The 22,996-nt window shown below is 42.2% G+C and overlaps 1 protein-coding gene across 1 annotated transcript in view; it reads right to left on the reverse strand.

Moving 5' to 3' along the window:
• Nucleotides 1–22,996, reverse strand: part of LOC137429034 (pleiotrophin-B) — a 187,609-nt gene that overhangs the window by 92,905 nt on the left and 71,708 nt on the right. The window contains exon 2 of the mRNA XM_068119044.2: nucleotides 5,520–5,599. Within this exon, the coding sequence (XP_067975145.1) occupies nucleotides 5,520–5,598 (79 nt within the window). The 5' untranslated portion in view covers nucleotide 5,599. The remainder of the gene's footprint in view (nucleotides 1–5,519; nucleotides 5,600–22,996) is intronic.

Genomic DNA, 22,996 nt, shown 5'->3' on the forward strand with positions numbered 1-22,996 from the left:
AAGAAGATCACTCTGTTATTTGGTGCTCTTGATCATTGACTCTCCTGATCTAGGGCACTCCTCGTAGCTGGCTTTCTTAATGGCTGACTTGCCTCATCTTTGTCTATTAATTGCTGGCTCTCTTTGTCTCACTCCTGCTTCCAAAATGGGTTGCACCATCGCCCTAGATGTCACACATCACAAAGGGAAGTCCTTATCTGCAATTACATCTCGTGCATCGAGTGTGAGATAGGAATTGTATTTATTTCTTACTAGCTAAAGTACCCAGCATTCCTGGGAGGAGATAGGTAGGGGACGGAGGAGAAGTGGGGCTGAGGAGGGGCAGAGGCGGGGATGTAGGGTAGAAGCAGGGGGAGAGGGAGGTAAAAGGGAGGGAGAAGTGAGGAAGAGGGGAGGGGGGTAGGTTGAGAGGAGGGTGAGGGGAGGGCCAGGTGTATAGTGTTTCATCTACCCTCTTTGATAGTGTCTCGTCTACATTCTTCCCTGTTTTCTTTTTATAATAAACACCAATATAATTATAAGAAAGATCTTCCTGCCCATTGCCTCTTTTGCGCGGTCTGCTGTCTGGTTCAGTTTTTATTGAATGATCCTTGGGGAACAGGAGAATAACTGAACGTAGTATAGAGAACCGTTTCGTAAATCCACGGAGGCATTCGTAAGACCTTTGGAACTGAGGCATAACACATTAGTGAACCTCACACGTGACAATATTCTCACAAACATTCATAAACAGTATTGTGAACCTCAAACATCATCACCACTAGGTCAAGGCAGAGATCACAATGCAATGATCTCGACCCCTAAATTGCTGATAAACCCCCATCAACTGCCAAGGAACATGATTAAAAAGCAAACTAGAAAGCATCTGAAAATGCTAAGCCCGTCCGCATCCGCATTGTATTCACACTTCTTCTTCCGCAAGCTAAAAATTCCGAAAACAGCTAAAAAATACAAAACTATTGCTGATTTTAGTCGATCTTGACCTTTTGACCTCAAAGGCAATATATTTCCATGGCCCAACATCAAAAAAAAAAAACCTGCTCCAATTTCAAGTCAATCTGATGAAAATTGACAAATTATATATTTTTTGGAAACATTTTTCTTGTGTAAACATTCAAAATGCATGCAGATGATAAACTGTGGATGACTTCCTTTGTAAAATCACTTATCTAGCAGAGACAGAATGCATTTCATAAAAATAAACATGAATGGAAAACACTACTGTTACAAAGTGTAGAAACAATGTCGAAAGAAATAGCAATGTAGAGAGAAAACGTCCATCATGATCATGTTCAGAAGTTGAAACACAAAAACCCCTATACGTGAATACCTGAAAAGTATGGCATCTCAACAAAAAGCTGAAACTGTAATCACTATTCCTGGAATACCAGAATCAGAAAAAGCCAGGCTGATGTCATTAACTGCGATTTTGTAGATGCTAATAATGACATCCCAAAACTTGGCAGATCCAGCTTTACCTGCATTTTTACCATGTCCTTCCCCACCCCAAACTGTTTTGCCATGGGAAGTTTACATGGAACTTAAGTGGATAAAGCCTGGTAAATCTAGTGGACATGATGGTATGTCAGCTATATTTATTCACGAGTTTTCTCTCGAACTTTCAACCTCATTGTGCGAGATAAATCAATGCATCATACCAAACTGGAATCATCCCATTTCTGGAAGAAAAAGACCATTGTCTCTCCCATTCAGAAAGAAATGTCACCATCTACAATTAATAAATTGTGTCCCATATCACTCGCTCATCATTTTACTAAAATAGCATAACTCCTTATCTACAATCATCTTCTTTCAGAATTGAGCCCTCATAGCTTGATCCAATACAGAATGGTGTACTATCTGGACCAGCATTTCCCAACCTGGAGGAAATTTCCCCCTGGGGGGAAATTTTAGGATTCCAGGGGGGAAACTTATTCCAAGGGAAACACAATATTAGCATTCGTGTAATATTGTGCTTTAGTGAATAAACCTCAAATCTTTAATTCTTTTGTTCTTCGACTTTTTACTTAACATAAACAATTATATTTATAACATCGTCGGTAAATAAAAATTTATATACAATAATTTTTTTAAATAAAAATAGGTTTACTATTTGTTTATTATGTTATTTATGTTATTAAGCGAATACATTTTGTGTTTTGCCTACTTTTTTCCTTGTTCATATATATATATATACATATATATATAAGGGGGTGGGGGGGGGGGGGGAAATCCGGACGGTTGAACTGGTTGAAGGGGGAAACGACAGAAAAAAGGGTGGGAACCACTAATCTGGACATTCCAACAAACATTGTGTTGTTCACATCATCGATTATGTGAGCAGAAACACAGGAAATGCCTGCAATATGACATCGATCGTGTCTACTGATTTCAGCAGAGCTTTTGACAGAGTCGATCAAATTATCATCTTAAGAAAACTCATCGATTTCAGAGAAATGGCATCCTTTGTCCATTGGATCTGTAATTTTCTTGCCTATAGGAAGAATAGCGTCTGCTACCAGGGAGTGCTGTCTCCAAGGAAACCAAAGCAAGCAGGTGTGCCGCAAGACATGCTGTTCGGGCCTTTGGTGTTTCTTGCTCTGGTAAATGATGCGTTGGTTGACATGCCAACAAACCATTGGCAATATGTAGATAACATTGCATTTGCTCTTTCTTGGAACAAAAACGGAAACCGATTCAACTGTATACACAATGCACTGCCACCGCTTAATATTTGGTGTGAAAACAACCATGTTTGGTTAAATCCCGACTACTGCAGTGTGATGAAGATGTCTTTCAGTAAAGAACACCAGCCAGCCCCATTTCATGCAACAACGGTATGATAAAAGTTACCGCTGGTAGAGTTGCTTGGTTATCACATTCAAAATGATTTGCAATGGGAAGCGCACATCTATCTATATAAAGCAGTAAAGTATGTTTGTTTGTTTGTTTGTTTGTTTGTCCTCTTATAACTCGAGAACTACTCATCGCAGAGCAAAACCAAAGGAATATTCGGAATCAGTACGTCTCAGAGCAACTACAGCACACCTTAAAATTAAAAAAAAACTTCGCGTTTTAAAATTATGACGTCATCAGCGTATTTCGGAACGTTAATTTTTCAACTTCATATTCGGAATCAGTCCTAGGTGTCCATTTTGAACTATCAAAGACCTTCAATCCCTTAAGTGACTGTTTTTCGAATAAAGGTAACAGATTGGTAAAATAAATGATAATTTAATAAAGCGAAGTCTATTGTACTGCTTTACAAATTAAAACACACGATGCCTCTTTTTACTTATACGCCGCCCACAAAGTTATAACCGGAACTGACGGATGTTGATTCTTTTAATGAGTACGGAGGGGGATATGTGTCCGTATTTAAGTGAAGAATTGGACATTATGACTTAATAGATCGATTAACAAAAAAATCGATTGGTGCAAGCTCAAGCCTTTTGAAGGGAACTGATCGTACTTGAAGTTTAAATGCATTTGAAACGTATGGTAAAGGAAGTCCGGCGTCCCAGAGCCGTTTACTTCTTCACTCGCACAGATAGGGCACGGAAAGAGAGTGTAGTGTACTGTTTATCGGAAGCAATTTGTTTGGTACTTTCCATGGATTAATTTCGTTCAACTTCATATTCGGAATCAGTACGTCCCAGAGAAACTTCGTAACGTTAATTTTTCAACTTCATCCGATTGACATGGGACCAACGGCATGTGACAGAGAGTGAAACATACATGCTACATTTATTTGACGACAATGACTTCCGACTTCCGGGTTCGGAATGCGGGACCAATGCCATTTGACAGGGAATAAAAAATAAATGCGACATTCAATTGACGACAATGACTTCCGACTTGACTCCCCCCTCCCCCTCCCCTCCCCCTCCCTTTTCCCCCTCCCCCTCCCCCCCTTCCCTCCCCTCCCCCACCCTCCACATCCCCCCTCTTCTCCCCTCTCCCCCTCCCCCCTCTTCTCCCCCCCCCTCTTCGCCCCTCCCCACCCTCTCCTCCCCTCCCGTTCCCCTCCCCTCCACCGCCCGGCAATGCCGGGTACTTCTGCTAGTTCATAATATTGCTTCACGTGCCATTTGCTGCCGATAATGCTCTGAATATTGATAAACTTCTGAATGCCAACTCAAGATTAACTCACTCAATGATAATTTCACTGTAGGCCTGGATAATTGCTGTCTACATTGGCTTCAATCGACCTTTCATAGAATATGCATGCCTGGTATGGCATTCACCAATCTTAGTTTCCCAGGTTAAGATGTTAGAGAGACTCTAAAAACGAGCATTTGGAATGATAATGCCATTTCACTCTTATGACCGTGCTTGAAGCAGCCACCCCTTCCCCCCCCCCCCCCCCACACACACACACACACACACACACACACACACACACACACACACACACACACACACACACACACACACACACACACACACACACACACACACACACACACACACACACACACACACACGCTCTCTTTCCGTCAGTTGTCGCTTATCTTTGCAAGGGACTTGGAAAAATCCAAATTTTTCAAAAACGGATTTTATCCAAACAGTATAATGACAGAGAGAAAACAGGATTTTGGAAAGTTTTGCAAATTTATTAAAAAGAAAAAACTGAAATATCACATTGACATAAGTATTCAGACCCTTTGCTCTGACACTTGAAATTTAGCTCAGGTGCCTCCCATTTCTCGTGATCATCTTTGAGATGTTTCTACACCTTGATTGGAGTCCACCTGTGGTAAATTCAATTGTTTGGACATGATTTGGAAAGGCACACACCTGTCTATATAAGGTCTCACAGCTGACAATGCATATCATAGCAAAAACCAAGCCATGAGGTGGAAGGAACTGCCTGCAGAGCTCAGAGACAGGATTTTGTCGAGGCACAGATCTGGGGAAGCCTACAAAAAAAGTTTCTGCTGCATTGAAGGTTCCCAAGAGCACAGTGGCCTCCATAATTCTTAAATGGAAGAAGTTTGGAACAACCAGGACTCTTCCTAGAGATGGCCGCTCGGCCAAACTGAGCAATCGGGGGAGAAGGGCCTTGGTAAGAGAGGTGACCAAGAACCCGATTGTCACTCTGGCTGAGCTCCAGAGATACTGTGTGGAGATGGGAGAAACTTCCAGAAGGACAACCATCACTGCAACACTCCACCGATCTGGGCTTTATGGCAGAGTGGACAGACGGAAGCCAAAAGGTTCAATCTTGGTTTCATCAGCCCACAGAATCTTGTTTCTCACAGTCTGAGAGTCCTTTAGGTGCTTTTTTGCAAATTCCAAGCGGGCTTTCATGTGTCTTTCACTGAGGAGAGGCTTCCGTCTGGCCACCCTGCCATAAAGGCCAGATCGGTGGAGTGTTGCGGTGATGGTGTGTAGATTGATGAGGGAAAAAATGAATTTAAACGATTTCAGCATAAGGCTGCAATATAACAAAATGTGAAAAAGTGAAGGGGTTTGAAATAGTGTTTACTTATTCAAAAGTAGTGTTTTGCGCTTACCACGTTTGTCTTTCTTGCCAGCCTCAATAGAAACAGCCAGCAGAACAATGAGCAAAACAATCGTCCAGCGAACCTGCATTCTAGCACAAACCCAACAATGGAACAAGACATGCATTATTTCTTCTGTTTTCCAAAGGCAGTATTCAGTGAGGCAGTATAATTATTACAAGATTACAAAAGGAAAGACAAATTCATGTCTGTCAATTATACACTCTTGCCTTAGAATATATTTGTTCTGTACTTCCTCCAGGAGGCAGGTGAGAGTGCGGTATGAGAGTGCAGGTGAGTGCAGGTGAGTGCAGGTGAGTGCAGGTGAGAAGCAGAGAAAAGAAAGCAGGTGAGAAAAGGAAGCAGGTGAGAGTGCAGGTGAGAATCTTGAGAAATATTATAAAAAGAGAAATACTTGTAAAGATATTATACGGGATGTTTTACATCCATGTTTCAGGCAGGGAGCCAATTTAACTGTCCCCATGAAGAATCACATCAACTTGTTTTGGTAATTGAATGTGATTTTGCCAGGAGTTAAATCAAGCAAGTGTGTTACCACTGACTTTCAATTGCTGCAATCCTACAAGTTTCAACAAGTTTTTGCAATAAAGTAAGGTATCAAATTGCTTGATGCTGGGACAATAACATGAAGTACAATGGTACTCCATATGTAAGGATGGGAAGGGAAAAATAATGTCAACCCTATCAAATGTGTCCAAAACGATATGCTGAAAAGTTACTATAGAGTATAGAGTGAAGCCATAAGACATTAAAAGCCATACATTTTCATTGTTAAGCGTTTTCAGAACTAACAAGACTGGTAAAGATGCCAGAATACATCGCTAAAGTAACAAATCGGGAGATCGCAAAATCACAGAATTGTATTTATTCTGTCATCATGCAGCTAAGCACAATAAGGGCTGAAGCGATTACAATGATACCAGCAGGAGAAAGCAACATTGTCTCTTAGGTATTGCACTCATACCAACCATAACAAAAACATTTTTTTGGATGAACCCACACTACACCACAAGTTGTTGAATGCCATTTATATATATATACTAGTGAGATACCCGTGCGTAGCGCGGGTGTGAGGCCAGAAGCAAACAGGCAATGCAGATATGGCGAATGCTAAAGCATGAAACAAATAAATTCCACATTCCTGTAGCACCCTCAGTCGCACGTCAGACATGGACAGCAAGTTCGTGAAGGACTTCCATGAAAAACGTACCCGTTCGCAAACAAACGGGTACGTTCACGTATAGAAACATCGATCGTGTGTCTGTGGCGAATTTGCATATGGCGATCCGCAAAGTTCATGTTTAGAAAGTAGAAACCATCACGGCATGTCGTCATTCACTTGAACTCGGTATCTCTTTTTTCATTCCAAACAACATATCTCCAATCACAAATTAATCACAAAATAAACTTTTAACAACATTGTTAATGTTTCCTTCATTGTAAAAACTACCAAGTCAACAGTTAAAAGGATTCTGAGCCGATAGGTGTTACGGCCTTGGCAAGATCAATGGAGACAGCGATCTGTTGGCTTATACACCACCCAAATAGCTATGTGGAATTCTCTCATGTAGAGATTAAACTCACGTCGTTTGAACTTTGGCCGAGGTAATTATTTACTTTTAATGATGTTTATATACGAATCAAAAAGAATATCATTGGTTTTGGGTCGTCCTTTCTGCATATCTCGTGGGATTGTGAGTCGGAGAGATGACCGTGATGGCGGGGAGGGGGTTGGCATTCTCTCAAGCAGGGATTCAACCCATGTCCTTATAAAAGGTCTTTGTCCGAGGTCACTGAGTCTGATCGGTGCAGCCGATCGGTGCAGCCGTTTGTGCGGCATCCGGGAAAATAACGTTATGCGGGAGTCCAATCCTGAAAATGCTGGAGGCCAAAGCTGGAATTGGAAAAACACTATACCCTATTTTACTCCAAGAGATCCCAGGATTACCCACCCAAAATATCGTTGCGATCGGTTCAGCTGTTATTGCGGTACCTTCGAACGGGCAGAGAGACAGACAGACGGACGGACATTTGGTGAATTATAGTAAGATGCAGATTGCGAAACTCTGGCATAAAACGTTTCAATTGGCCTCGTGGATTGCAACGTGGATTGTAAGGTACGACAAAATGCATAACTTGCAAAGGAAAAGTGCCCAGAAAAAAAACAATCGTATTAAAAACAAATAAAGAAAGAATGCAGCCTCTCAGGAGGAGTACAGGAAGTACAGGACTCAGAGTGAAGGCAGCTTCCCGGGTAGCCTCCCGTGCTCATTACAATGCCAATCATGATAGGAAAAATGCAGCTTCCCACACAGCCTGCTATGCGAGTTATAGCATTAACCTTGAGAAAAAAAAGGCAGCAACTTGCATTAATTATGCTATGAATGCAATAGCTAAATTTAAGTGGAATAAAAAGTACTATGCAAAACACAGGGAGGAAATAAAGGCTTTCAGGAAAGGCAGGTATCTATTGGCAAAGCCTAATCCTGATATAAAATAACTGTACAGTGCCTTCAGAAAGTATTCACACCCCTTGACGTTTTCACATTTTATTGTGTTGCAGGCTGAATTTAAAATGGAATCTGTTTAAATTTTTTGTCACCGATCTACACAATATACCCCATAATGACAAAGTGAAAACATGTTTTTGTAATGTTTTACAGATTCATGGAAAATTAAATACAGAAATATTTAATTTACCAAAAGTATCCAGCCCGCTGAGTCAATACTTCGTAGAAGCGCCTTTGGCAGTGATTACAGCTTCAAGTCTTCTTGGGTTTGTCTGTATCAGCTTTGCACATCTGGATTTGAGGAGTTTCTCACATTCTTCCTTACAAATTTAGAATTTTTATTTTAGAAATTTTCATAAAATAATGAAAAATGAAAAGCTGAAATGTCTTCGGTCAAAAAGTATTCAACCCCTTTGCTATGACACTCCAAATTGAGCTCAGGTGCATCCAATTTCCTTTCATCATTCTTGAGATGTCGCTACAACTTATTGGAGACCACCTGTGGCCAATTGAATTGATTGGATACGATTCAGAAAGAAACACACCTTTCGACACAAGGTCACACAATTGATAGTGCATATCAGAGCAGAAACCCTACAATTAAGTCAAAGGAACTGTTCGTAGGACATCGAGATACTGTAGCATTGTGAGGATGCATAGATCTGCGGAAGGATATAAAACAACTTCTAGAGGGTTGAAAGTTCCCAAGAGCAGAGTGAGCTCCATCATTAGGAAATGTGAAGAATATGAAACGACCCAGGCTCTTCCTAGAGCTGGCCGTCCAACCAAACTGAGCAACCGGGCAAAGAGGACCTTGTTGAGGAAGGTGACCAATAATCCTTTGACCACTCTGACTGACCTAAAGAGTTTTTTGGGCTGAGATGGGAGAACCTGCTGGAAGGACAATAGTCTCTGCAGTACTTTGCAAATCTAGGCTTTATGGGAGAGTGGCCAGACAGAAGCCACTCCGAAGAAAAAGGCACATGACAGCATGCCTGGAGTTTGGTAAAAGTCACATGAAAGACTGAGAGCACAAGGCCACTATTATGCGGTCTGACGAGTTGAAAATTGAACTCTTTGGCCTGAATGCAAAGCGCTACGTCTGACGGAAAACAAGCATAGCTCATCACCCATCCAACAACATCCCTACCGTGAAGCGTAGTGGTGGCATCATCATGCTATGGGGATGCTTTTCAGTGGCCAGGACTGGGATAAGATAGAGGGAGACTTGTAAAGATAGATGGAACAATCAATGAAGCCAAACACAGACAAATCCTTGAGGAGAACCTGCTGCAGAGTGCAAAAGACCTTAGACTTCAGTGAAGATTTACGTCCAACAGGACAATAACCCCAAGCATACAACCAAATCAACACTGGAAAGAAGGACTTCAGAACAAGAACATGAAAGTCCTTGAGTGGCCCAGCCAATGCCCAGACGTGAATCTCATTGAGAATCTGTGGAAAGACTTGAAGATTGCTGTTCACTGATGCTCCCAATCAAACTTGACAGTGCTTGAGCAAATCTGCAACGGAAGAATGCAAGAAACACTCCAAATCCAGATGTTCAAAGATGAAACAGACATACCCAAAAAGACTCAAAGCTGTAATCACTGCCAAAGGCATTTCTACAAAGTATTGACTCAGGAGATAAATACTTATGTTAATTAGATATGTCCGCTTTTCCTTTTTAATTATTTTGTAAAACATTCTAAAAAAAAAATTCAACTTTGACATAATGGGGCGATATTTTGTATAGATCAGTGAAATAATAATGTCAATTTAATCCATTTTAAATTCAGGCTGAAACAACAAAGTGTGAAAAATGTCAAGGGGTGTGAATACTTTCTGAAAGCACCATTATATATATATATATATATATATATATATATATATATATATATATATATATATATATATATATATATATATATATACACAGTGCATATCAAAAAAAAGGTAATCCGAATTCAAGGGGTTAATATGCAAAGGTTATTTATTTCAAGACAATTTACATGTGGTTTACTAATTAAGAGGTGATGCTCAGCTTTCCATTGATACCTTTCATGCATCATTGCTGTCACACATGACCGAGTACATGTTCATTGAAAATGACAAGTTCAAATCGCATTTTTACAAGTTTGGCTAATCGATGCAAGACAGGATAATTGGTGCAAAATGAACGTCAGATGTGTACTTTTCTCAGGAATGATTGGCCTTTATGCACCCACACCTTCAACATGTCCACCTCCCCTTTCAACACAAAGCTCACAGCGGTGGAGCATGCCCTGAACTGCTCGTCTCACCATAGCCGGGTCATTGCGCAAAGCATCCACTTCATGTCGAATACGGCCCTGCAATTTGTCAAGATCACGGGGAGGAGTTACGAACACCTTGTTCTTTAAATGTCCCCAAAGGAAATAATCACATGGTGTGAGGTCAGGTGATCTTGGCGGCCATTCCACTACATGGTTGATGGCAATGACTCGGTCTCCAAAGAGTTCCCTCAGTCGATCTCGGACAGCGATAAGACGATGTGCTGGGGCGCCGTCTTGGGCCCACCAGAGATATCTGAAGACACCACGAACCTGTCGCTCAAAGTTCTCCTCCAGCTGCGGGACAACTTCATCATTGATCATCTGCATTTACCTGTTACCATTGACATTCCTTTGAAAGAAAAATGGTCCGATCACAGGACCACTTCCACAAAGTCCCAACCAAACAGTCCACTTTTGTCGATTCATGTTGGTGTCAAAATTAAATTCCGGGGGTTGTCCTGTCGGTGCATATTCAAGAACATGATAGGTATTGACCTTGCCATCCATAGCGAAAGCAGCTTCGTTGCCGATAATGAGATACCGCAGGAAATTGACATCTGCATCGCAACGTGCTATCAACCATCCGGCAAGCACCAGCCTCCTGGCAAAATCTACTGGCGTAAGTTGATGCCGGATGTGAATCCGATATGGATGTTGGTGGAGGTCCAGTCTTGTGATTCGGTTGAATGTTGCCGAAGGCAATCCCGTCCCATTTCGTCTTGCGCTGGTATCCCAAGGATGCTCCAAAACTGGCTGCCTTACTGCTGCAATGTTCATTTCCGATCGCCCAGTGCGCCTCCTACCAGAATTACCCTTGTTGCGGTTTGCACTGTCTTGCTGTCTTGCACTGTCTTGCACCGAGGCTAGTGCCATGCTCTTGGTATTTTCTAACATTCGCCCAGATGGTTTTGGCTGCTGGAGGCTCCCGTTCTGGGAAACGTTCCCTGAACACATCACGAGTTCGCTGCAAACTTCCAGTTTGGTGAAAGGTTGTAACCACGAAGGTCCGCTGTTCAGTCGTAAGTTGAACCATCTTTTCAATGACCCAGGCTGTCTCTAAACCCATACACTGTAGGCCCATCTTAAATACCCATCTTCATCAAGTGATGACGCAACCGACGATTACCAGACCAGCTTAACAATTTTACATAATCAACTTGGCAGTCGACAAGTAATGCGTCCATTTGAAACTGTCTTGCACCGATTAGCCAAACTTGTAAAATTGCGATTTGAACTTGTCATTTTCAATGAACATGTACTCGGTCATGTGTGACAGCAATGATGCATGAAAGGCATCAATGGAAAGCGGAGGATCTCCTCATAATTGGTAAACCACATGTAAATTGTCAAACTAAATAACCTTTGCATATTAACCCCTTGAATTCGGATTACCTTTTTTTGATACGGTCATGTGTACATATACATACATACATACATACATACATATATATATATATATATATATATATATATATATATATATATATATATACTGATATATATATATACTGATATATATATATACTGATATATATATATACTGATATAATATATATATATATATATATATATATATATATATATATATATATATATATATATATATATACATATATATATATATATATATACATATATATATATATATATATACACATACATATATATATATATATATATATATATACACACACACATATATACATACATACATACATACATAGAAACCCTGGGCACATTTTGAAGAACGATACCAGCAAAAAACAACTAGGTTTATTATTGTTCTTTGGTGCAAAACAAAACATGATTACTCCTTAAACAGTCTAATCAGTCAAATATACATGAGACAGATCAGTTCAAATGTTCAAACTGCTTTCCTTCATTGTCGATGCACAGCTGCATCCGTGATGAAACAATCTGACGCACAGTTCTGCATGTTTCAGTCGTTGAGGCAGCAGTCTCATTACGGATTAATTGTTTTAAGTCTCTAAGCGTCGTAGGATTCCTCGCACACACTTTGTGTTTGAGGAAACCCCAAAGGAAGAAATCACAGGGTGTTAAATCGCAAGACTGCGGCAGACATTCAACCGGACCACAATGGTCAATCCATTTCTCTGTAAATTTCAAATCACTGGCCTGACGTACACTGGCACCATAATGAGCAGGCGCACCATCATGCATGAACCACATTTGGTCATCGTTGAGTGGAAATACATGCTGCTCCAACATTAGAAGGTAATTTGCAGCATTCACATTTTCTTCTTAAAATATTGGTCCAGCAATGCTTGCAGATGAAATACCTGCCCAGACGGACACACTAGCTTGATACTGGACATTGTGCTCAACAGTAAATTGTGGGTTGTCTACTGCCCATATCACACTGTTATGACAATTCACAGAACCAGATAAAGTAAACTTTGATCCATCTGACCACAAGATCCTGTTCTGCAAATCATTGTTCATATCCATTAACCTACGCAATGTCTCACATGCCTCAACATGCCTGTTAAAATCATCCTCAGATAGTTGGTGAATTAATATGAGTATGTATGGTTTCGCATTGAGGTCTGTTAGTATTCTTCAAATCGATGATCAGCCTATGTTGGTGACGTTTGATAAACGACAAGTTGATAATGGTGTGTTACTGTCGAGTTGTTGTTGAATGACCGCTCTGCTTTCCTCAGTTTGAACAGTACTAGGCCTACCTGGTGACTGTTTTGGAAGAATGCTGTCGGTTTCATCAAACTGCTTGTTTATTCTGCTGATGGTTCTTCTGTCAATGACGTCAGCGCCACATTCTTTGACAAGCCGAATTCAGCCGAATTTCCAGATGCAGAATACAAGCGTACAGGGCGAATTTTCAGTCTCATGCTATCCTCCGTTATATTATGGCGTCTAATTCACAATGAACTGAACTAATGCAAAGACAAACGCGGGACACCCCAATCCATATCACGTGATGCACCTCATCCTGTTGCGTGTCACGTGATGCCTATGCTTGTTGAAGCGGTCACATCCATTTACGAGAAATCATGTTTTGTTTTGCACCAAAGAACAATAATAAACGTCGTTGTTTGTTGCAGGTATCGTTCTTAAAAATGTGCCCAGGGTTTCTCGACCCCCCCCCCCCCCACACACACACATACACACACACACACACACACACACACAAACAGTCACGTGACATCTATAAGGCATCTATACTCTTCTTTTTGAAGGCCTCAGAGAGCTCTTTTGATCGAGGCATGGTGACGCCGCACACTTCAACAACAAAGAGCAAACCAAACTAAATATCTGAGGTTTAAAGAAGCCACGTTCCTCCAACATCCTCTCCAACGATGTTCTAATCATTTGCACCTGAGCTGGTGCAACTGATTCTAATTTTAGGTATTTGAAGTAGTGATAAATGTAGGGGTGTACTTACTTTTTCCACATGCGAAATTTGCATTTATGTTTATTTAAATTTTACAATGGACTACAAAATGTAAATACAACAACACAACAACATGCATTTTGAGGCGATTTTCCCTGCTAGAGCGGGGGTTAGCCTTGAGGTCCCCATGACAATCTTCTCCATTTTGCCCTATTTTCTGCATCTCCCCTTGTTAACCCCCTTGCCCGCATTTCTTCTTCCACCATCTTCAGCCAAGTCTTTCTCGGTCTTCCCCGTCCTCGACTTCCTTCTACATTAATTTCCATCACTCTTCTCAACCAGTCACTTTCATCCTTCCTCAACACATGACCAAACCATCTCAACCTGTTTCTCTTCACAGCATCAATCACAGGCTCTATTCCCATCATTTTTCGCAATTCATCATTTGTCTTCCTCTCTCTCAATGATACTCCGCACATCCATCGAACCATTCGCATTTCTACCCTTTCCAACCTTCGTTGCTGCTCCACGTTTATTACCCATGTCTCGCTCCCATAAATCATAACACTTCTCACACATGCAGCATACACCTTTCCCTTCAACTTCAGCGACACGCCCCTCATCAGCACGCCACTCAGTTCCCAAAACTTCTTCCATGCACATCTCACTCGAGCAACCGTTGCCGAGTCTGATCCACCTTCTCCATTCAGCATGTCTCCGAGGTAGCAAAATGTTTTCACACCTTCCAGCTTCACGCCGTCTCCAAGATCCAACTCAACATTTCCTCCATCTGCAGCTCCCTCTGTGCACACCTTACACTTGAATGTAGCTGCCACACTGGTTAATGACCCTCTCAGACCACGACATTTTTGATGAACCCACTCAGCGCACATTGTGCATTGAATAGAGTTCACTCCGACACCCTTCCAGCACACAGCCACTTCCCAGTTCTTTCCACCTCACCATATGCTTTACCACTTGCCATCACCTTCGTCTTTCCGATGTTCACCTTCAGACCTTTTGTCTCCATACATTCCTTCCACTTGTTCATCTTTCCCTTCAGTCCATCCATACTTTCCGCAATCAACACCAGATCATCTGCATACAACATGACACCAACTCCCGTACCGACGCCTGATGCACTCCCACCTTCACCTCAATCTCACCACTGTTCCCGTCCTTCGTCCTTAAAGTTGTGCTCGCTCTTTTGTACATTGCCATCACTACTCTGATCAACCATTCCTCCACTCCTAACTTCCTCAATGCCCATGTCACTTCTTCACGTGGAACCCTATCTCATGCTTTCTCCAGATCAACAAACCCAAGAAACAACTTCTTCCTCTTCTTCATGTACTTCTCCTGCAACTGCCTTACAATAAAAAGCGTGTCTGTCGTTCCTCTTCCTGGCATAAATCCAAACTGCATTTCATCGATCTTCACTTTCTTCCTTATGCTCCTCTCCAACACCCTTTCCAATACCTTCATTCCATGGTCCAATAACTTTATCGTTCGATACGAGCCACAGTCCAGAGGGTCACCTTTCCCCTTGTATAGAGGGACGTGGGTACTCAGTTCCCAATGCACTGGAATGCGGCCTTCTTTCACCACCAGATTGCAGATCTCTGTTATTCTCTTCACACCCCAATTTCCCGCTGCCTTCAACATATCTCCCACAACTCCCGTCGGCCCTCCCGCATTTCTACTCTTCATTGCTTTTATCGCTTCCTCAACTTCCTTCTCAGTTATCTTCTCTGCCGGTCCTAAAACTGGGTTACTCTCTATGTTGCCATCCCATTCGTTCTCTGCATTCAACAGCATTTCCATATATCTCTTCCATCTTCCTTTAATTCCATCTGCGTCCACAACGATTTGTCCCACTTCATCCTTCAAGCAACTCACCCCCATCCCATCACACCTCTCTTACGCTATGTGCTTTGCAATCCTGAATCTCTGACCCTCTTCCGAATCCAAGCGTTCTCCGAACATTTTCCTGCATGCCTAATGCGCCTTGGCTGCCTTATAACTTTCATGCTCTGCTTTTTCTGTCCCCGTACCCTTCGCCTTCTGCCACTCCTTGAACTTCTTCCTCTTCTCGTCAATCCTCTTTCCAACTTCGTCATCCCACCACCATGTTTCCGAGTGCCTCGGTGGTCCTTTTGTCCATCCACATACCTCACCAACGGCTCCCAACAGACTATATTTCATTGACATCCAACCACTTTCAAGCTCAACCACATCATCCTCTACCATACTCAGCCTCTCTTTTAATGCCTCCCTCACTGTCACCTCTTTCAACCTCCACACCTTCATTCTCGGTTGGTACTTCACCCGCTGAGCTCGCCTCGCACCTTTCACTCTTATGTCGCAGACAACCAAGTGGTGCTGTTAAACAGCCTCCTCCCCCGGGATCACCTTTGTGTCCCGGAGGTGCCCCATATCTCGCCTACGCACCACCAGGTAGTCAACGGTTATCGTCGACCCACCTGACGTGTATGTAACAAGCTTATTAGCCTCTTTCTGGAACTGAGTATTACAAATCAACAAATCAGCTCCATCAGCAAACTCCAAAATCCTTTCACCTTCTCCATTTCTCACACCACATCCGGTGTGATATCATATCACCACATCTGGACTACAAAATGTAAATATTTCATGATATTTGTTATATTATATCACCTTTATCTATCAATATTGTTGAAATGAAGATCAAATAGCTGCATGTTGAATATGTTGAAAAAGTCAAAACTTTACATGGGGTGTTCTTACTTTTTCACGTGACTGTATATGTATAAATAAATAATATACACGTTTACTATTAGGGTGTGCTTACACCTTATACATCGGGGCATCTTACTATAATTCACCAAATGTCCGTCCATCCTTTCGAAGGTACCGCAAAAACAGCTCAACCGATTGCAACGATATTTTGGGTGGGTATTCCTGGGACCCCTGGGAGTAAAATAGGCTATATTGTTTTTCCAATTTTTACAAGTTTCCAATTTTCCAGTTTTTCCAAACACGATGGAATAATATTTACCGATATGAAGAGTGATGTGGCTTTTGTTGAAACTCTACAAATACTGTTTATTCTACGTACCAGGAGAGAGTAGATCGACTCCTGACAAACTCTTCCTATATAAACGTGCGGCTCTGAAGTAACATGGCAGCGTGTGCAAAGCGACTAAGAAACAGGTGTAGCGGCCGTTTCCGTGTTACAGATTCGGCGCGCACTCTTCACACAAACGCGCGACTGAGAAAGACGTGCAGCGGCCGCTTCCGTTTTGCAGAATTCAATCTTTTTTCAAAATGGCGCCATGCACCGTTTAGATTTTGATGATTTGCGTGTGATACGATTCAACGGATGTTTAAATGAATCGTTTAAAATAATAAAAAAACCCTTCAATTTCTGATATTTTGTCTTTTCATTTGGACTTCCCAATTGAAGCCCCGCCTCTAGGGTGGGTAACGTTGCTCGTATAATAAAAAGAAGCTTTATGATTGTCGGCAAGCATCAACGACCTCCTGCTGGATATTTTTTTTTTTTCTTTACAGACGTGTTTATGGTTTTCTCAGGCGAATGTTCATCGAGAGTTTTATTTCACAGTTTACAGTTGTAGAAATTAAAATTTTCAAATCCTAGATATCGATGAAAGTTCTTTTTAAGGATGCATTTTCCTTCAATTTTAATTGACAGACGCTTTTCGACAGTGTCGAAAACAGACGCTCTGTGTTTTTTTTTTTTCCCGGTGTACAGGCTTCTCCATGTCCATTGGCACACCAAATTTTCACTTTCTACGACACCCGGACAGCAGCAAATATTAATATCAGTCAGTCAGTGAGTTGGTGGTTAGAAATATACATACATGGCATGGCATCACTCCTGTTGGAAGCACTTATTCCCATTCTTGGGGAATTGTTCCATTCACAAAGTTGGGTTATTTGCTAGAAAGTACAACTTTCAGGCAGGTCAATCATTTTGGACTGCCACTGGTAGCATGTAACCCAATGCTACCTGCCGCATCTCATGGTCAGGATGTCAGCAACTAAACGGACACTGCTCACTGGCTTTGCTCGAGGGGAGAGTAACTGTGACACACTGCCAGGACTAAAAACTATACCTGACAAAGGACGGATGAGCTCCCTTCGGGAGCCAATGGAAATCCAGTAAGGAGATGGTGTTACCTAAAAAACACCCATTGGGGGTAGGAAAATTAATTTTTCCACCTGGCTTAGTTACTCCCTCCCGCATAGTGGTGCTGTAAAGAGGTTTCCTTGTTTCAGGGCTGGGTGAAGGTTTCACCAGTTTTTCCGCTTCTTCTTTTTCTCTGTAGCCCTTCACATTCCGTGGCTCTCAGCATTGTTTAGGGCGATTTAAAAAAAAAAAGAATAAAACTCAATATTGCAATTTTTTTGCATATGAAAATAGCTGATCATAAATTAATGCAGTTCACTCGAAAACATGCAACCAAAAAAAAAATTCAACTCATTCTATGAAAAAGTCAATTTGGAAATTCACAATGGTGAGAAATAAAACGACAAGCAGTGCAAAGTACTAATGGAGATTAATAAATCGGTGGCCTGATATTGCAGATGAAACTGGTATTTTTTTTGACGAGGCCACCCACTCACGACAGGAGCCGCAGGGGGATTCATGTTATTATCCTCATTAATATTGCCAATTATTATTACTATTACTTATGTCAGATCAGATCATTGAAAGCATCAGAACATGCATGACAATATAACATGTTAGATCAGGTGATTGAAAGAATCAGAATGTGCATGACATTATAACATGTTAGATCAGGTGATTGAAAGCATCAGAGCATGCATGACATGATAACATGTTAGATCAGGTGATTGAAAGCATCAGAACAAGCATGACACCATAATATGTTAGATAAGGTCATTGAGAGGATCAGACCGTGCATGACATTATAACATATTCGATCGGGTCATCGATCGAATATGCTACAGTCACGTGAAAAAGTAAGTACACCCCATGTAATGTTTTGACTTTTTCAACATATTTCAACATACAGCTATTTGATCTTCATTTCAACAATATTGATAAATAAAGGTGATATAATATAACAAATATCATGAAACATTTACATTTTGTAGTCCATTGTATAATTTAAATAAACATAAATGCAAATTTCGCATGTGGAAAAAGTACACCCCTACATTTATCACTACTTCAAATACCTAAAATTAGAATCAGGTGCACCAGCTCAGGTGCAAATGATTAGAACATCATTAGAGAGGATCTTGGAGGAACCTGTCGTATTTAAACCTCAGACATTTCGTTTGGTTTGCTCTGTGTTGTTGAAGTGTGCGGCGTCACCATGCCGAGATCAAAAGAGCTCTCTGAGGCCTTCAGAAAAAAGGTTATAGATGCCTACGAGTCTGGGAAGGGATTTTTAAAATCTCCAAACAATTTGAAATCAATCATTCGACTGTCTGGAAGGACATCTACAAGTGGAGAAGATTCCAAACAACTGCCAACTTGTTCAGGCCAGGCGGCCCCAGCAGGTTCAGCCTAAGAGCAGACCGCAAGATGATGAAAAAAGTCTCTAAGAACCCCAGAATGTCATCACGGGACCTACAGGTAGCTCTTGCCACTGTTGATGTCAAAGTGCACGAGTCTACCATTAGAAAGAGGCTGCACAAATTTGATCTACATGGGAGGTGTGCCAAGAGGAAACCTTTGCTGTCCAGAAAGAACATCAGGGCAAGACTAAAGTTTGCCAATGAACACCTCGGCAAAGACCAGCACTTCTGGAACAATGTGCTCTGGCCAGATGAGTCAAAGGTAGAGCTATTTGGCCACAGTACCAGAAGACATATTTGGCGAAAACCAAAGACAGCATTTGACCACAAGAACCTGATACCAACTGTAAAGCATGGTGGTGGAAATACTATGGTTTGGGGCAGCTTTGCTGCCTCAGGGCCTGGGCAGCTCACCATCATATAATCCACTATGAATTCTTCATTGTACCAGAGTGTGCTTGAGGATAATGTGAGGCCATCTGTCGGAAATTTGAAGCTCAACCGAAGGTGGACCTTGCAACATGACAATGACCCTAAACATACCAGTAAATCCACCAAGGAATGGCTGAAAAGAAAGAAATGGAGGGTTCTGGAATGGCCAAGTCAAAGCAAGGATCTAAATCCCATCGAGATGCTATGGGGGGATTTGAAACGAGCTGTGCATGCAAGAAACCCCTCAAACATCACACAGCTGAAAAAATTCTGCATGGAGGAGTGGGCAAAAATTTCTCCCAGTCGATGTCAGAGACTGGTAGACAGTTATAAGAAACGCCTACTTGAGGTTGTTTCTGCCAAAGGGGGCAATACCACCTATTAGAGCCAAGGGTGTCCTTACTTTTTCCACATGCGAAATTTGCATGTATGTTTATTTAAATTATACAATGGACTACAAAATGTAAATGTTTCATGATATTTGTTATATTATATCACCTTTATCTCGCAATATTGTTGAAATGAAGATCAAATAGCTGCATGTTGAAATATGTTGAAAAAGTCAAAACTTTACATGGGGTGCACTTACTTTTTCACGTATATATATATATATATATACACATATATATATATATATATATATATATATATATATATATATATATATATATATATATATATATATATATATATATATATATATATATATATATACATATACATATATATATATATATATACATATACATATATACAGTATATATATATATATATATATATATATATATATATATATATATATATATATATATATATATATATATATATATATATTGTTGTGGGGGGGGGGGGGGGTAAAGGAATATCTAGAGCCAGGTAGATCTGTATAGGTAACATGCTTCGACTGTTAGGGAATCTACCCTGTAATAAGTTCTATGTTAGTCCGGTTTGTCGGGATAAGCTGTATTGGTGTCCCCGCTACGAGGGAGCAGGGCGTGCTAAATAGTGCAGGGATTATGAATAAGATTCCTTTGTTCGTCGTCGTCCCTGTCGCCAAACCTTTGTCCCTTAGGGCAATGCATACTCATATAAACACTTAGATAGGTCCTTAGTGCACACATTGATTAGTTCCCTTCCCTTACAATGACCTTGGAAGAAGACCGGCAGCAAGCCAGATCGGGGCACCACCGGATGGCTACCGCCAGCCGCACCACTAGCTGGCCTAGCAACATCGCGTGAGACGAGCTGTAACCACGCCCATGAGGACTGATTGGTTGGCACGGAAGGCACGAACCTGGAGCAAATCAGCGCGGAAGGCGTGAGGAGGTTCGGCAAACGTCGGGAAGCTACGAGGCTCTGGTTGGTAGCGCGCCAGAACTGACGTCACATGCCAGGTTTCAAAAGGACTCGCTGGCGGGATTCTGAAAGCTTCGGTCTGGGGGATTGAGTCGTGCTGACGGTTCGCGTTTGGATTGCGTCATGCTGGTCCTTCGCTTGTCATTGTTCATCCTTGGCTCTTCGTCTTGAGAGGTCCTGGTGGTCAAGGGTTCGCCATATTCATGGTGCTTGGAGCGGTGCTCGGTGCTTTTGGTGCTGTGAGCGAACGGATCTCGTGGGTCTATTAACCGGAGAGTATTCGCACGACAACTGGTGTCAGAAGTGAGGATCTGGGCTGTGAGGATCAAAAATTTGAGTGAGGATCAAATTTTTTGTCCACGGCGAGAGATTGACACGGTCGGGTGTACATCGCGCCCGACATTCGGACGAAAATTTTTGGTTGTCTGAGGCGACAAATTGGAATAGTCGATTGGTGTGCGAAACACGAAAGGCGCATCATTAAATTTAATCGGTTCCTGTTGTAAAATCTGCATGGGGAAGCGACCTCTTCTTTATGGATGGAAGAGGTAAGCGGTATGGAAGAAGGAATGGAAGATGCGGGGAGCATTGGGGGTGAGTCGGAGGTAGTTGGGGTGGAGCATAGCGATGGAGCTCTCCCTGCCGTCGGGACGGCCCCCATAGATGCCCAGGCCTTCATGAAATTTATGAGGGAATTAATAAACGGTAGTAGTGAGAAAATGAATAACAACATGAGTAATAAAATTAATGAATTGAAGGGAGAGGTGAATCATAAAATGGATGCTCAGAGTGATCGATTGGAGGGACACATTGAAGGAATGGGAATTAAAATTGATGAATGTACGTCGTACGAGTAAATTGAGGGAAAGACAAACGAATGGTGCCGATGGGACCCAGGAGAAGCCAAGGTTGGCAGAATTTGAATCGGAACGGGGGGAAGCCAAATTGGGAATTGCACCAGGAATGGCAATTGAAGGAAATGCGGAAGGTAGGGAAGGAAATTTACAGGTAAATGGGGAATGTTTCCCACCTGTTGGCCTGGAGGTTTATCGAGGCCGGGTGGATGCCACAACACCTCAACTGGGGGATGGATTTGAATCCTTGCTGTGCCAGGGCGGTGGTTCAAAGCAACAGGGGATAACAATAGGGGGGGTCCGAGTAATGGAGCCGGACCGGGTATTTATTGGGGACGGCCTGATGGAGCCAGAATTGATGGGTAATGATGATGTAAATGATGTGACACAGCGACTGGGACAGTCCGATGGAGGCGGAGTTTGACCAGGCCCAATGGAGTTTTTGGGGAGGAGGTGAGTCGGTCCGAGGAGGAGGTTGAGGTGACCGAGGGGACCCTCACCGTGCACACCGATTTGGTAACGGAGGCTCCGAAATTGCATGACCAGTTGGGTGAGTGTTTTGGCTCTATGCTGGATTTGGACATTGGAGAGTCGGGAGATCGAGCCTCAGACAATTTGGTCCCCGTAGGGAATTTGGACCAGCTGCAGGGAGGGGCAGAACAACCTGAGGGGTTTGTTACCTGCAGCTGCGGTTTGGCACAAACGTGGATGAAAATTTTTTAAAGGAAAAATAAATTTAGATTTAAATGGGAGTTGGATTTGGAGCAGCCTTGGTTGGAGTTGGTCCCCAGGCTGCGGGATTCGGATCAGGAGAGGTCATTGGGGATGGCCTCGGGCAAAAGTTGCCCCTTTCGAAATTTGATGATGCCAGCCAGCTGGGGGGCTGTGCTGGCGAGATTTGGACGAGGGGTCCAGCCATGGGTGTTGTGGTATGACCTGGGCCCCACGGGGGTTCTGGTGTAGTGTGGCGTCCCTTGTCCAGCAGGGCGCCGCCCGAGCGTGTGGCTCGGGCCGGCAGGGTCACCGGACCCTGGTGGGGGTTAAGATCTCCTGGGGGTCCGAGGTGGTTTCTCAA

This window comes from Myxine glutinosa, chromosome 1, assembly GCF_964187855.1.
Source record: "Myxine glutinosa chromosome 1, kmMyxGlut1.1, whole genome shotgun sequence".
In the NCBI taxonomy this organism is placed as follows: domain Eukaryota; kingdom Metazoa; phylum Chordata; class Myxini; order Myxiniformes; family Myxinidae; genus Myxine; species Myxine glutinosa.